The sequence below is a fragment of the Penicillium diatomitis genome, assembly GCF_028827545.1.
Source record: "Penicillium diatomitis strain IBT 30728 chromosome Unknown utg000002l_segment0_segment0, whole genome shotgun sequence".
In the NCBI taxonomy this organism is placed as follows: Eukaryota; Fungi; Ascomycota; class Eurotiomycetes; order Eurotiales; family Aspergillaceae; genus Penicillium; species Penicillium diatomitis.
In genome coordinates, this window is record NW_026623174.1 from 2,871,472 (window position 1) to 2,887,636 (window position 16,165).

Here is a 16,165-nt window from a genome sequence, read left to right on the forward strand (position 1 = left end):
GGCTTCGCGGCTCCGTTCCGGGGCCGTGTATAGCTTGACCAATCATAATCACTACTTTCCAGACGCTCGTATAACCAAATATACGGCCCTTGCAATATGGGTTCCGTGTTTGCGATCGGGAGTGTTACCGATACGATACAGTCACGCTTTCTCTCTCGGCGCATCAGCCCGGAAGTGCCGCGAGCCGCGATCATACGACGCCGCAGAGTGGCTTCGTGACGAAGGAGAGAACTACGATCAGGCTTCAGCATTAACATTATCTCATCTTGGCGAGCGAATACCAGTGGACTGTGGACTCGGATTATTGGGCATCGTATAGGCAGTTCCTGACTCCCTACTACCATCCTGCTTTTGGAGAACAAGCCAATCAATACATCCTGCACTCCTCATTCAACGCTCTGCTCCTTCGCAGACTTTGAAGATCGCCGCCTGGCCGAAAAAGAAGGGCCAAGTGCGTGGGGAATCCACCTGATCTCCATAATTTGCCCAGCCCAAGCCAGGGCCAGCTTGTGATCGAGACAATCAGGCCAATCCATCGCTTGTCAGACTCAGTTGTACTTCGTTATTGAACGCGGACTTTGGACCCCAGATCTTGATTCCCCTTTTCCACCCTCCCCGAAGTTCTCGTACAAGTTTTGACTGCCCTTGCGAGCGTTTCCTCATCCTGCGAATTCCATCCTAATTACACTCTCTACAAGTAAGTACGCCTGTCATCCACGGTCCTCGAAGTTCCCTTGTCCTCGTCGTCTCTGCAGATTGGCCTTATTCGACATACTATCGTCTTCACTCATCTTTGCCCTGTAATTTGTGACAAACCTGCATTCTAACATTTCATATTGCATCAGCTTTGCTGTTTTGACAGGACAAATTCGACTGTGTTTTCATCCGCAATCCCGACTGTGAATGTCTTGATCTTGCGGTTGTCCACGGATGGACAACGACTTTGAATTGTTCTCTCCCCGCCGCCAATCTGGTGGGGATGAGTATTTAGGGATGGATCCTCATCCAGGAGATGCCAGTCAAGATTGGACCCAGTGGATGCGATGGGATGAACCGACATTCACAGACAATAATCTCAAGGATGCAAATTCATCATTGTCTGGATTCTTTCCGTCTCCACAGACAACCTCCAGCTCTCCGGATCAGATCAAGTCGATAATTTTCTCCCCCAACCTACCGCTTGGCCACATGGAGATGCCCCTTAGCGCACCAACTGGACCAAGTCAGATCCACACGAACGATTCTGCCAGGCCTACTTCGGTCCTAACTCAGGGACAGGGTGGCCAAGTTCCTCTGGTTTGCAGCGATGAAACGAACAGAAAGCGAAAGACGAGCAGTGACGACCTGCCAGTCCCCACAACGGGCCTAGTTCGATCAAATCAGAAGATGCCCGCAAAGAAGCGTGCGCATAATGTCATCGAGAAAAGATATCGAGCCAATCTCAATGAGAAAATCGCCGAGCTTCGCGACAGTGTGCCGAGTCTTCGGGCTTTGAAAAATGCTGCGGGTGATTCAAATGAAGATGAAGATGAACCTGATGGCAACACGCCTGCCAACAAGCTGAACAAGGCATCGATCCTATCGAAAGCAACAGAATACATCAAGCACTTAGAACTCAGGAACAGGCGGTTGGAAGACGAAAATACTGCTTTGAAAAACCGACTTCGCGAATCCGATAAAGCGGCTGACCAAGGGGTAACCTCGTGCGGATCCATTTCCTCTCCAAGCAATTACACGGCGTCTAGTGATCCTAGCACGTCGCCTAGTGTCTTTTCCAACCCTGAGGAACATCATGAAAGTACATCAACAACTTCACATCCTCCTGAGGGCCTGATTCAAGTACCGGATGCGTTCAAGCGCTTACGCGATGAGGGTGCCAAAAGTGGAGGTATTTTCTCGCAATCATATATGCAGTCCACCACGCGGTCCACAAGTCAGTCTGGGGACAGAGGATCGCGCCGAAAATCTCGGATGCCTAACAAGTATATGATCGGCGCACTAGCTGGTCTCATGGTCTTGGATGGCCTGGCATCCGACAAGTCAGACACGGAGCAAAAGGGATTGTTGTCGCTTCCGCTGAACTTGTTGAGTCGCCTGCGACTCCCCTATGTTGAATTCTACATGAAGAGTTTGTGGGCTTCTTGGCATACGCGAGCCGTCTTTCACGTGCTTGTCTTGGCTGGCCTCGTGGTAGGAAGTGCTTTTGTTGTTTTCGTGTATCTCTTCAACGCGCAGCCCGTGACCCAGCGTGGTCCTGATAAGACTGTCTCCGGAGGACAACACGCACCATTCGCATCTAGCGATTTTCGGCGACAGGCGTGGCTCACAAGCATGCAGCGCGTTGGCGTTCCACGTCACCGATTCTTCCGAGAATGGTACGTCGTCACCTCCAGATGCTTCGAGTACGTTCTTCGATGTCTCATGGGCTGGAAGTTGTATTCCTGGGCCACTGGCATCACGGAGGAGGACGAAAAGGGCCGTGTCAAGACATGGGACATCGCCATCGATGCTCAGCTCACAGGAGGTGACGTGGAAATCAGCAAAAGTCGTCTTGTACTGACCATCTTTGCGGCTGGAACATTGCCACGAAGTCCCATGCGGATGATGCTCAAGGCTATTCATATCCGTATCCTTTTGTGGCACGTGGGCCAGCCGGGATCATGGACTTCCCAAGTGTCCAATGATGCTGCACGCGCCTTGGCCAAATATCAGTGGGCTATTGCGCGGACAATAAACAACGCCCTACCTGCTGGCCATCCAGATCTGCTGCCTAGCCATCTGGCTGCTCTAGTCAACGTTGACTGCGAGGATATTATGATCGACAGTATTATTCAACGTGCTGCCAATTTAACTTGGAACAGACCTACGCAAGAGGGTGTTATCGACGATGAAGTTCTACTAGATGTCGTCGAAGAAGACCCTGCCATTCAGTGCTCCGTTGATGCCCTGGCAGCGTGGTGGTCCAGCCATCTCCTGCAGAACGCCCTACTCAAATATCTAGAGGCCAGCGAGGGGGCATCAATTTCCAAGAGAAGCCGCGACATTTTCAAGGAAAAGATTCGAATGGCCCTCGACGTGGCGCCCAAACTGTCTGCTGCATACACTCGCGCCCTTGTCATGAAGGCTGTTTTCTTTGACAACAATCGTACTGAGAATATCGGTGCAGTGCTTGCCACTTTGCCTCGAGAAAGCTTGAAATCTGGAATGAGTCATGCAGCCAATTTTGTTGATTCCTCGCTGCCAATCTCTGTCCGTGATGAGATTTCTCTTGCCGTTCGTTGCGCCATGATTTTAGCGCTCGTCACTCCTCGCAAACCAGGCGACAAACCTCTTCCCGAGTCCTTTAGCGTCCACAAAGCGATTCAATGGTTCAATAAGTTGCCCGTTGATCCTGTTGACCTGAGCTTGCTCGGATTTTCCGCTGTCTACCATCTTTTGCATTTCCTGGCCTCTGATGTGGACTATATCGCCTCGTCAGACTCTTCTGCCACGGCATCATCGGTGTCTGATCCGGAGTCCTCGGGCAACGATAGAAGAGTCAAGCCAACCTCTCATAAGCGCAAAGCCGCTGTTCAAGTAGCAGATTTTCCCAATCTGGCTCATGTCGCTGCGCAACTCATTTACTGGGCTCGAAATGCCTACAATCCAGCTTTTTATGGCTTCTCGTCGCGTCTCGTTGAGATCATCGTCAAGTCCTGCACAGAGCTTTGCACTCGTGCAGGCGTCAATGTGGAAGACTATCTACAGGCGATTCCAGAGCCGGTGCCAGCTCGAAAACGTCGTCAACGTCGCCGTCGACGTGAAACGCGTCGATTTTCCGAAACAGAGCTGAGCCCCAACGCGAGCGGGTCGCTTCTTGGCAAGCCCCTACGACGAGAAAGGTCCGCGAGTAACGACACCGGTTATGGCAGCTTGAGCCCTGGGGAGGAAGCAAAGCCTGACACAGGAACGCAATGAGATATCCTATCTGACCTCTTGATATTCTCTTTCGGTGTTATAGATCACATCATTGTCCTCGAACTACATTGAGATCCTCCTCAGGCGTGGATTGCCTGGGGGTTTGGACCTATCGAAAGGTTGAACGAGAACAGATACATGAACCTAGTCTGCTTTCGTGATTCTCCACCTATCCATTACCATGAATCTCTAGGATCATGCTCTGGGACTAGTAGGGCAGCTTTGCCAGTGATGTATCGCTAGGTGAACGGACACGAATACCACTTACTCAAAGAATCATGTACCGCTGCCCGTGATGATATGAAAACCCCAGTCAAGTCCCAGCCTAACCCATTTCATAGATGCCCTGTACACTGTATGAGCGCATGACATCTTATTGTTCGGAATGTTATCGTCGAGCTCACTGGACACTCGAGACTTGCCACAGCAGTCATCGCAATGAAATACAGAAGTGTGTCAACGGCGGTCTAGATCAGGCTATTGGCAACCCTGCAACCAGGGCCATTTCTTCCCACTCGCCTCAGGAGCAGACAATAGACTGAAGTGAAGAGTGGACGGCGCCCAGAATCCATGACTTATGATATAGGGTTATTCTTATCAAGCCGATCTGCCCAAAGATCGAGCCAGGTGCATCTTGGCTTAACAGATCATCGTCAGCTGTCACGCACGTGAATCTCGGCTGGGTTGAAGCTCTATCGTATAGACTATAGACTCTAGAACCTCTTCACGTAGACATCATAGAACATCATCACTCCAGAATCTCGAACCTGCAGCACTGGAACTTATGCCGTCATGTTTCGGGTCTCCACCAAAGCAACTTCGACGACTGTCCTCCCATTCTTCTTTTGCAACGTTACCGTTGCGTTGCAAATGTTCCCCACATCGATCTGTGGTCTACGTTTCTGGGGTCGTCCGCGCAAGGACTCGATGACTTTTGAACGAAAGTGACGTCGCAAACATCGTGTGATTGCTGTCCTTTATTTATGACATGTTCAACTTCTTGGGGATTATCACTTCACACCGACAACAACTGACTCGCTGATTGCGTGCCAATGGTGAACCTTCTGACACATTCACCTCAAGTCAGTGCGAGAACCCTTGGAATGTGGTGGTGGAGTCACACATTCCTTGGGTTACGTTACCTAAAACGGTAGCGCTTCGGAAGAGGCTGAAGTTTCCGCACTATCACCACATTTGAGTTGCCGAAGCCCGCTTCCGGATGTGCGTTAGAACAATGTCAATTCGGCCTTCGAAAAGATCATTTGGAACATAGACAAGAGTCTAGACCGGGGCGATTCATCTTGTTGAGGTTGGAGCCCGTTGAAGCAGACCTGCCATGGAGATGGATGCCAGACAGAACTCTGACACATTGGCTACGTCAACCGATTGAACCAGGCTGCCACCACAGGATATGTGGGCTAGCAGAGGCTATTCCACCAGTTGGACACCTTGATGAACGAGCTTCTCCAGAGACCGACTGCCTGTGTGCAATCGGATAAGCTTGATGATCCTCAGGCTCGTGGCTTCGGGCCGCTAGAGACCGCTTGAGTTTGACATGCCCTCAGGTCAAAGCTGCTTAGGGAGAGTCACCTCAAGCGGCTGGTTACATTGACTGGTACCTTTTTCCAGGGCTCGCTTCTAGAGAGTGTCTCGCGATAATAGCTGGGACACAATGACAAAATGACCAACATTTCCCTTCGTCTCCTGGATCTGCTAGATCTCCTGGATAAGCAAAGTTCGCTCTGTGCTCTGGGGGTCCATGACGGCATTCCTCACTGACATTTCTTCAAGTCTTTGTCGAACACCTCCACGTGGGATGAAGGGGAAACAAGTTTCAATCATCTGATGTAATAACCTCCAGCACTTGTCCTCGTGATTGTTGATCGGCCCTATATTTGAACGCACATAAGTCTACCAGTGAGCCACCTTCTCCTCGAGTCACATCAAGACGGCCTCAGTACGTAGTCGCGAGACAGAGGTACCCTTTGAGGGAACTTCGACTCACCTGTACTAGGTCAATCCAGTCACCAATCAGCCTACTTCGGGGTCTCATATACTTGATCATCATCATGGGTGTCGAGCTTCAAGGGAATGGGGTTGACGAGGCACCCATGAACCCGACATTGGCGGTCCCCTTGTACGCCATGGCGGGATTTGTTTCGATCTTGTTCTTTTGGCGAATGCTCATACGCATAGCACATCGACGTCGAAGGCTAAGAGCTCAACAAGAAACTGATCAAATACAACTTGCGGGAACTAATCAATTGACCTCACTATTGAAGAAGCATGTTTCCTATGCTCCTTTTTACGGCACCCGTCACAGCCGAGAGCTTCGTGTTGGCCGCCTGCACATGGGAACTCTTCCCTTGCGACTGGAGATGATACTCCTCATAATATACCTCGGTCTCAATCTGATCTTCATCTTTGTCATGGTGGACTGGTGGGAAGATTACTCGGAGAAGATGTATCAGCTCAAGTTTGCGGCCGGCCATTTGGCCGTGATGAACACGCCGGGTCTGGTATTGAGCGCTGGCCGCAACAACCCGCTAATACAATTGCTCGAGATCCCATTTGACACGTTCAATCTGATGCACCGCTGGGTCGGTCGCGTGATTGCCGCAAATGCAGTGGTCCATATGAGCGCGGTTCTGGCAAACCAAGGGTATTTGCGTAAGTTCACCTACTTCCCCTCCAGCCTCGGGATTGCGAGAACACCTTTCCTGACAACGTGGGCTTCTGACACTACTGCACAGACGGGAAAGAGTACATCGCCTACACAATTTGGCGCATGCCTTTCTACATCTATGGGTTGATCGCCGTCCTCGGTTTCGTCTTCATCGTCCTACAGTCATGGTCGCCGGTTCGTCATGCCTTTTATGAGCTTTTCCTGCACCTTCATATTGCTCTGGCGATTATGTCCTTCGTCGCGCTGTGGTATCACCTGAAGAATCTCTTGCAGCAACGCGTGTTATTAGGCACGCTGATTCTTTGGGGACTTGACGTGAGTCTTGTTTTATCCTCTTCCTTCCCGCAAAATGTCAATTTGCCGGCATAGCTGACCAATTCTCACAGCGCGCAAGTCGTCTTATAGTTCTTCTCTGGCGCAACCTTGGTAAACGGCCCACGAACGCCACCGTGGAACTCCTCCCTGGCTCTGTTGCCCGTGTCGATATCGAAGTCTGCCGAGCTTGGACATTCCGGCCTGGGCAATACCTCTACCTTTATCTTCCTTGTCTCGGCCTCTGGACTTCACACCCATTCACCGTTGCCTGGGCGTCTTCCGATTCGACACATTCTCTTGAAAAACGTGATTCTGAGGATTCCCTTGCTACCTTGGTCAATCGGTCAGATAGGCAGACCATGTCAATCCTGATCAAGAGCCAAGATGGCTTTACAAAGAAGCTACATCGGAAAGTTGAAGCCTCGTTTGATGGCAGGTTACAGGCTACTGCATTGGCCGAGGGGCCGTTCGGTAAGATGCTTCCCCCAAGATCCGCATTCTGTCCCGAGTGGCTTTGCATACGACGATGTTCTAATGCGCATTGGCTGGTCTCAGGTGGAATTCACTCTCTCGAGTCTTATGGCACTCTTCTGCTCGTGGCTGGCGGCATTGGCATCACCCATGCCGTGTCTTATCTGCGCAAGTTGATCGACGACCCTTCTAGCTCCCACAAAACAGCCACCCGCAGAATGCACCTCGTCTGGGTAGTCCGCAACATGAGTAAGTCTGATACCACGCATTATATGGGCCATTGCTGTCCCCCTTACCAATCGATCGCGATCTAATTCATCCCTCCATCAGGCCATCTCACGTGGATCCAACCATGGATGAACGAGATCTTTAACCACGACATGCTCAGTCGCACCACTCATCCTGGCGCCCAGGCCTCTGGCGAAAACCTCGGCGCCACCCTCTCGATCAGCATCTATGTCACCGGACACAAAGAAGACCTGGAAGACTACGTGCCCGGTTCCAAACCCACGTGGGTCTTTCACGCACCGAAACATATTCCGCTCACCATTGACCAAGAAAGACCGGATATGAAGACCTTGGTCCAGCGTGAGCAAAAGGATCAGGTTGGTGCGATGGCGGTTAGTGTTTGCGGGCCGGGAAGTCTTGGGGACAGTGTTCGGGATGCTGTTCGGGATATTCAGGGGGGAGAAGATCGTTGACCTTTACGAGGAGACGTTTTCATGGTGAAGGTTTGGATTGAGCATCTTTCCAAAACCTGCATAATGTTAATAAATAATCGTTCGAATTTGACGATTTCATATGAAGCTCGGTGAGTGTGGAATTGTGGATTCAGATTGTGGGTTGTTCTTTCGGGTGATCTTCGTCCGTCTCGTAACTTAAGAGGACTATCTATGCTAGCTATATGATGGGCTCCTGGAGACATGCCATACATACAAGGAAGTAGAACAAAACTGTAACTTTCCCATGGGATGCATTCCTCTGAGATCGAGCAGTCATGAACACTTCTATCCTGAGTGAAGCCCTGGACAATGACCGAGCCCGTAATACGCAAGTTGAGATGCTGAGTTCTGAGTAAGAACTCAGAAAACACATGCGAGCACGCACCTCTCATCGTCCCGCTTCAGGCCTCAGGCACTCTGGCCCAGAACCCACTGCACCAACTCAGCGATCGAGTCACTAACGCGCGTATTACGAGGGATCTCATGTCCCCCCTCGTGATCAAACGACCTCCTCTTCTCCGGCTCGCAGATCGCAGACAAGTGGACCCCCGCCGAGTACCGCGGATCCTTGGAACCATAAACATGCACCGTCGGAACCACCACTCGGAACGGACATTCAATCTCCCTCCGCAACTCCTCCTCCGATAACCCACCCGTCAACGCATCCAGCCCTGTCCACCGACTATTGCCTTGGCTCAGGATCGCCGCGTTCCCGGCCTGTTTGGCCAGGGCGTTGCGCGAGGCGATATCGCGCTGGCGCGCCCCGGCCATTACTTGGAATCCGAGTTCTTCGAGGACGGGCATCGAGGGGCCACCGCAGATAAAGATGGCTGATCTGAAGGGTGGTGGGAGATGGGGCGTTTCTTCCTGGTGGAGGAGTAGGGCTGCGGACCCGAGCACGCAGCCTTGGGAGAACATCAGGGCGGCGTCGTAGGGTCCATGTTGGGCGATGTGGCTGTTGAGTCGGGCGACCGCGGCTCGGACATCTTCGACGGTGTCGCCGGTCCACCATGAGTAGTAGGGCCCATCGTAGAAGAGGTCGATGCCGGGCGCGGCTGTGCTTTCAAAGGGTCCATCGAGAAAGTCGAATTCGATGGACTGGTCGGGTAGTTTGGCTCGGAATGAAGCTGGGAGGGGGGGAAGACAAGGATGACATGAATTAGGTAAAAAGCTCGGTTCTGATGCTATGTTTTGTGAGGGTTGCAAGGACATTGAAGATTGGGGAGAGGGATTTTGGAGAGAGGGGGGTAAAGAAGAAAGAAGCTCTAGAGGCAAAGCTCCAAGTCAGAGCGCTGCTCTTACACGTCTGAGATCGGAAGATGGCGCCGCTAGTGCCTTTTCCGTGAAGACAGAGAACCTTCATCCTGCAATGTTGGGGCTGACGGTCCCGTGATTCAAGTCGGGGGTTCGCAATCGGAGAATGTCACAGGATGTGTGTCAAGTTGTGCGATGTACAACTGTAGATGTGTGTGGTTGTGGATTGAAAGAAGGTTGGACCTGTCAGCTGAATTGATCGTCCACTTGCCCGTCAAGGGGGCAGGCCGTGGGCTGGTCTACATGCAGCTTATGCAGGTGGATGGACCCCATCAGTCATCTTCAAATCTGGTGGGGTTTTCTGGAAAGGCTCTTGATTCTTGCTTTTTCCTCGCATCAATTTGCATACTCATTACTCGATCTGGTAATTGAGAGCATGCAGACCACGCGAGTCAGTGATCCATGCTGTGATGTCAGATGTCGATTCAACAAGGGGTGAGAACGTGATACTTTCCGCCGCTGTATATACATGGATCACCAAAAATCAAGTCACGGCGTTCGGACTTCCAGATGAATCCCGACCCCGAGACACATGCAATTCTATCGTTCTCGCAAGAATCCATTCCGAAAGCCATGATCTGGCCCCAATGTGTCGTGCAGCTGGTGACGGACGGTTGCGGTCTCATACAAACCACGACTTCCGCATTGGGTAGTCCTTGCGAGCCACACGATGGCTCGGCCCGTCCAGGTCATGCTGCGTCGGCCACTTCCACTGTCTGATCCGGTCGTTACACGAAATAACACATCGAAGATGCATAGACGCATGAGCGAGCGCATGAGGCTCGCAAAACACCGGAAGTTGTTTTGCTTCATAAAGGCGAAGCCACAAGCGCACTCGTCATGTCGAGCTGTATATCTGAACATGTATAAAAGCGGACGTCGCCCTTCACACCCCGCCGTGTGACTGAAAACGTCGTGGGGGAAAAAAAAGAAATGAAAACCCAGAGCCCTGCCGGCGCCCTTCATTGTCGTGATGGCTGTGTCCCCAACGACGAATCTCGTCATCGAGCCTTTAACTATCATCGACAGGCTGTCTGTGATATGGAGATATCCTCTTTTCGGTTAGTCCTGCCCAGCTATCGTGATCCGCGTCACCCCGCCGGGAGCCCGCGGTCCAGACAAAATCACATGAGATTCGCGCACAAGATCCTGTGAAGCACTTCTGACGGCTCAGCACAGCGACTCGAATACTGTCCAACTTTGTCGCACTGAGCTTGTCCCATCAAGCGGTAGCCAGACTCCACTGGCGCCAGAGATTTTCTATCGCTCATCTGCAAGCGAACCTAGAAGTCTGGTCAGCGGCTCAATTAGCACAGTCTCGCAAGCTGCTCACTGGACATGCAATCGAGAGATACTGTCAGAGCCATGGCTTGGACCATGAGGCCATCCCTTTAGGTAAAAGCACATTTGGACGTGACGGCGCAGATCCCCACGATACACCCGTTCCTGTGCTTCATTTCGTGGCCTCTCCACAGCCACAGCCGGACGGACCGACGCTACTTTATTTCCATGGGGGTGGATTCCACAAGCCAATTGTAGCCAAAGCCCATATGCCCTTCGTGCTAAAATGCGCAGCAGCTTGCCATGCACGCCAAGTCGTTATGCTCGAATACTCACTGACACCGGAGCACCCGTTCCCCTGTCAATTGATTCAGGCCGTGGCAGCGCTCCGGTATCTGCTCCTGGACAAGGAGCTGTCAGTGGAAGACATGATCCTAGGAGGTGACAGCGCCGGCGGCCATCTGATTCTGAGCCTTCTGACACATCTAATCTCTCCATCGCCGTATGCCCCCTCGCTTGATCTCCAGGGTCGACAGTTGAAAGCAATCGTCCTCGTGTCCCCGTGGGCATCACTCAGCTGGCCCCAAGCCCAACAACTACCCTCCGCAAAGGGCGACTACTTGACCCGGACCGCGATCGAGCACTTCTATCTCATGGCCAAGGAGCCGACGGACGACATCTGGGCTCTGCAATGCGAGAAAGACAAACTGCTTTCTGTGTGGAAGCAACTATACCCGGGCCCACCCGCTGATTCAATCAGTCAAAAGCTGATTCTGGCTGTTGGCGATTTGGAGATTCTCTATGAATCATGCATGGACTTTGGGCAGGAAATTCTAGGTCTGGATGTGGTTCATGTGTGTGATCCGCAGGAGCTTGATCTGACGAGGCAATTGAATTATGTGCTTGCGGTCGCACCGGGGGAAGCACATGTCCAACCCGCCCTGGACTGCGCGGTTGGTTATGATAATGGGAACATGCTCCGATCTATACTGGGGTTTCTAGGTACTTGCTGAGAGCGTATCGTGGAACAAGGCGAAAGAGCACTTGCACCACCAGAGCACAGGCAATCCGTCATTGATTGAATACCCTGGTATGCCTCTCTTGCTTCCTGATCGATCGCCGCAAGGTTGACGCTAACCGTATGGCGAACACAAGCTCGAAAATCAACAATGCATCGAGGTCGGGCAGAGCTGTGCGGCCGAATTGTTTCACAAGCCGAAGAATGGGTGATTCTATGAATTGAATCCCTGTGACGTTGCACACATCCTCGGATCGAGAGGATCCAAAGGGGTTGATTACATGAGTCATGAGGAAATGATAGTCTGGAGACTAAGTTACCGAATGGGATTGCTTACGAATCGTCCGCAGAATCTTCAAGACGGGACCTCTGGCAGCTGCGGATGGGGCTTGGTCAGCCCGACTCAGCACTCTCTTTTCTGCCATTGACCTGGTGGGGTACTCGTGAGTCGTAGCAGCTTTCGCCGTGTAACTGTGGCTCACCGCCTTTGGTTGCTCACGTCCTCAGCCGAGGCACGTTTCAGGAATTCTTCTACTTCCAGTTTGAAAGCTGTCAATCTGTCCGCCGGGATAATGTCGTCCCGGTTGATGGAGACGATAGATCGTCCGTGTCCGGGCTGGATGGAGAATTGGAGATGCACCCAAAATTCATTGAAACAAGTCGGAGACGCCAGGCTTTTTCTCACGCCGAGATGGGACGATCGTGCAAGAGGAAGTAGGTACCTTCCTTTGGGGCAGCAAGTGGAAAGGACAGGGTCCTTCAGCAATCCCTCAACACCCTACCATTCATCTGACTTGCCCATCTCTTGGCCCAATTGAACTTTCAATTCTTCAAGCGTGGAAGATCGTTGATCTGATTTGGTGTGCAGCTTGGTGGAGCTTTTTTCCCAAAGAGAGACCCACTCGGTGACCATCGCCGTGGGGAACACAACTTCGTCATCACTCGGCGGGACAGCCGGAGAGAGTGAAAGCTCCTCTCTCCAACTTGAAATCTGGTGGAAGTCTGAGCGGCGATTTGTCAGAGTCTCGTTTCTCTTCCAAATGCTCTAATTCTGAGCACGTGGGCTCCATCGGTGACGCCTCGCAAGCTTTTTATTTAATCCATCCGTCGCTTGTGCCTTCTCGATCAATTCTCTTTCTGATTTCACTCTAATTCACGTACAAATTCCCTCATCATGTCTACCCAAAAAGCCGTTATTGTCGTCGAGCCCAAGAAGGAGGGTCTCGTTACCGACCGACCTATCCCCGCCTTGCGTGACGACTACGTTCTGGTCAAGAACGTCAGTGTTGGCTTGAACCCTACTGACTGGAAGCACGTTGCTTTCTTGTCCCCCCCGGGTGTCCTGGTCGGTTGCGACTTTGCCGGTGTCGTCGAGGAGGTCGGCAAGGATGTGAAGAAGCCCTGGAAGAAGGGTGACCGTATCTGCGGTTTCGCTCACGGTGGCAATGCTGTCCAGCCCGAGGATGGTGCCTTTGCCGAGTACATCGTCGCCAAGGGTGACGTCCAGATCAAGGTTCCCGATAACTTGACCTTCCAGGAGGCCGCCACCCTGGGTGTCGGCACCCTCACCGTTGGCCAGGCTCTTTACCAGAGCTTGAAGCTCGCTCTGCCCACCGAGCCCATCAAGGATCAGACCCCTATCCTCATCTACGGTGGCTCCAGTGCCACTGGTACCCTGGCCATTCAGTACGCCAAGCTGTCCGGCTACAAGGTCATTACCACCTGCTCCCCGCACAACTTCGACCTGGTTCGCAGCCTGGGTGCCGATTCCGTCTACGACTACAAGGATTCCGAATCGCCCGCCAAGATTCGTGAGGAGACCAACAACAAGCTCAAGCTTGTCCTCGACTGCATCTCCCTCGAGCCCAGCGCCAAGTTCTGCGAGCAGGCCATCTCCACCGAGGGTGGTGAATACAGCGCTCTGCTCTCCGTCAAGGTACCCCGCGACAATGTCAACAGCCGCTCGACTCTCGGTTACACTGCCATGGGCGAGGCCTTCAAGTTTGGCAACATGGACATTCCCGCCAAGCCAGAGGATCTGGCCCACGCCAAGATGTTCGTGCCCATTGCGGAGACTCTCTTGGCTGAGGGCAAGGTCAAGGTTCACCCTCCCAAGGTCGGCAAGGATGGCCTCAAGGGTGTCATTGAGGGTATGAAGTTGATGAAGGAGGACAAGGTCAGTGGTGAGAAGCTGGTCTACAACGTTTCCGAGACTCCTTGAACTGTATCAGGTACGAAGTTATGACCTACTTGAACGATAAAGATATCTATTTCTACCTTTTCACTTCCTCTCTTACGAGAATTACTCCCCGTACTCTTCGATGGTGCTATATTATAATTTTTGGAAACTCGGCTACCGACTCCTCGAACAAGCTTGTCAAAAGTAGAGTAGAGCCTCATTCCTGCCCTTGAATGATCCTCATCTTTCCTTGATCAACACTTCGTCTCGGCTGTTCCCTTGCTTCATTTTCGCTGTGCCGTATGTGACTGTCGACAGCCGAGCACAGTCGCAGAGGGAACATACCCATTGGAATGTATACATATCATCACATTGAAATTTGGTGGCTAGGAAGATCAGTCTCTCCATGCAACCGTTGCTACTCACAGTCTGCAAACGTAGCAAGCACACTGCCCCGCCACTATCCTTAAGGTGTTCCATTATCATCCGTTCCAAGCTAACATTTTAAGCCTTGTCTGGGCTTATTGCCTAATGTCTTTCCCCAGTCTTCAGTCTTGGTACATCCCTTTCGTTACGCTAATTTTTTAAAGCGAAGCATGGCTGACAGAGCCATCCATGATTCGTCACATTGCTAAGAGCTTCCATTCAATTCCTCGACAATTCTTGGTGTAGTCGGTGTAGGTGGCGCATTAATTCTTTTCCGGATAATTCATGACTCGACTCCAACTCATCAAAGACTTACTCACTACTCACGCCGCCACGCTCAGGCGTGACTTCTGACCTCAGGACCCACTGGATCGCTTTCGATTACCTTTATCGGCCCCACTTTACGCCTAAAGATGTAATGGATGTCATAGTTTGCGTCGTCAGTCATAGCTAGGCGGGGTACTTGATTCTTCCGGTCTGTTCCTGCTTTGAAATCAAATACTCTGAGAAAATGTATGTGGGAAGCACTTTAAATTTTATTATAGGTCTGTGTATAACTTTGGGACCGGAAGCAGAGAGGGTCTGATAGAGCTTCCATTTCACATTATTCTCACCGTCACTTTCATCTTCACACATAGACGAAGAAGCGCAAACCCACACAATGCCTTTCGAGTACAAACAGGTCCTGATCATCGGCGCCACCTCCGGCATTGGCGAAGCCCTGGCTGCCAAAGTCGTCGAGAATGGTACGCCGGTGATTATCACGGGTCGTCGCAAGGAGAATCTGGACGCGTTTGCGAAGAAGCATGATTCCGACAAGGTCAAAACCAAGGTGTTTGACATCACGCAGCTGGACAAGGTCGGTCCTTTTATCACCTCGCTCGTGAACAGCATCGAACCTACGTCCATGAGATGGAGAAATCAAATCCACCCGTCACACTCGGATGAAAGCTAACGTTCACGACCACCGCTCTCACGAGATAGATCCGCCAGTTCGCATCCGAGATTATCGCTGAGAATCCCAATCTCGACTGCATCCTCGTCAACTCGGGCATCCAACGCCCCTTCGATTTCTCCAAGCCCGACACCGTCGACATGGACGTCTTCGACACCGAACTCACCACAAACTACACCTCGGCCGTTCATCTCGCCAAAGCCTTCATCCCGCATCTCCAACAACAGTCGTCTCCGACCATGCTCGGCTTCACCACCTCCCAACTCGCTCTCGTCCCCATGATGCGCTGCCCCAACTACGGCGCCACCAAAGCCGCGCTGCACCATTTCATTCTGGCGCTGCGCACACAGCTCGAAGGCGGGCCGGGCAATATCAAGGTCATGGAGTTGTATCCGCCCGCCGTGCAGACTGAATTGCACGATACGAAGCATCAGCCGGATTTAAAGGATGGGCATTTGATCGGAATGCCGCTGGATGAGTTCACGGAGGAGGCGTGGGCGGCACTGTGTGAGGGGAAAGATCAGATCCCCGTGGGAAGTGCTAAGAACGCATTTGCCAATTTTGAGAACAACAGACAGGAGATGTATCAGCAGATGACGAAGATGTTGTCGCAGTTGCTTAAGAAGCATCTGCAGTGAGGGAAGAATGTTCGGGTTTAATTCGATGAAATAGATCTATGACTTGAGCGGGTTCGGACTGAATCCTCTTGAGAATACTGTTCATCTCATGTCTGTAGATGGAATTGCGGCTGTGAACATATTTTCATAGGGTTTCATTTTTACGAATAATAATTCCATTCCAAGGGACCTATACTCGGGATATGAAGAGCTGAAGAGATAGA

The 16,165-nt window shown here is 51.8% G+C and overlaps 6 protein-coding genes across 6 annotated transcripts; 5 read left to right on the forward strand and 1 right to left on the reverse strand.

Moving 5' to 3' along the window:
- Nucleotides 1-930: 930 nt before the first annotated feature.
- N7539_002083 (basic helix-loop-helix domain-containing protein) lies at nt 931-3,957 on the forward strand (the record flags this gene model as incomplete). Its single annotated transcript, XM_056931686.1, has 1 exon — nt 931-3,957. The coding sequence occupies one exon, from the start codon at nt 931-933 to the stop codon at nt 3,955-3,957; it is 3,027 nt and encodes a 1,008-aa protein (XP_056793717.1).
- A 2,069-nt stretch (nt 3,958-6,026) lies between these two features.
- Nucleotides 6,027-8,130, forward strand: N7539_002084 (ferric reductase family protein; the record flags this gene model as incomplete). Its single annotated transcript, XM_056931687.1, has 5 exons — nt 6,027-6,627; nt 6,711-6,958; nt 7,030-7,429; nt 7,514-7,678; nt 7,760-8,130. The coding sequence occupies 5 exons, from the start codon at nt 6,027-6,029 to the stop codon at nt 8,128-8,130; spliced, it is 1,785 nt and encodes a 594-aa protein (XP_056793718.1).
- Nucleotides 8,131-8,559: 429 nt separating this feature from the next.
- On the reverse strand, nt 8,560-9,363 carry N7539_002085 (putative EF-hand calcium-binding domain protein; the record flags this gene model as incomplete). The annotated part of the gene is made up of 1 exon (XM_056931688.1): nt 8,560-9,363. One exon carries the CDS (start codon nt 9,361-9,363, stop codon nt 8,560-8,562), a length of 804 nt encoding a protein of 267 aa, XP_056793719.1.
- Nucleotides 9,364-11,066: 1,703 nt separating this feature from the next.
- On the forward strand, nt 11,067-11,759 carry N7539_002086 (alpha/beta hydrolase; the record flags this gene model as incomplete). The annotated part of the gene is made up of 1 exon (XM_056931689.1): nt 11,067-11,759. One exon carries the CDS (start codon nt 11,067-11,069, stop codon nt 11,757-11,759), a length of 693 nt encoding a protein of 230 aa, XP_056793720.1.
- Nucleotides 11,760-12,938: 1,179 nt separating this feature from the next.
- N7539_002087 (zinc-binding alcohol dehydrogenase family protein) lies at nt 12,939-13,985 on the forward strand (the record flags this gene model as incomplete). Its single annotated transcript, XM_056931690.1, has 1 exon — nt 12,939-13,985. The coding sequence occupies one exon, from the start codon at nt 12,939-12,941 to the stop codon at nt 13,983-13,985; it is 1,047 nt and encodes a 348-aa protein (XP_056793721.1).
- Nucleotides 13,986-15,030: 1,045 nt separating this feature from the next.
- Nucleotides 15,031-15,962, forward strand: N7539_002088 (putative short-chain dehydrogenase/oxidoreductase; the record flags this gene model as incomplete). Its single annotated transcript, XM_056931691.1, has 2 exons — nt 15,031-15,228; nt 15,354-15,962. 2 exons carry the CDS (start codon nt 15,031-15,033, stop codon nt 15,960-15,962), a joined length of 807 nt encoding a protein of 268 aa, XP_056793722.1.
- Nucleotides 15,963-16,165: the final 203 nt, after the last annotated feature.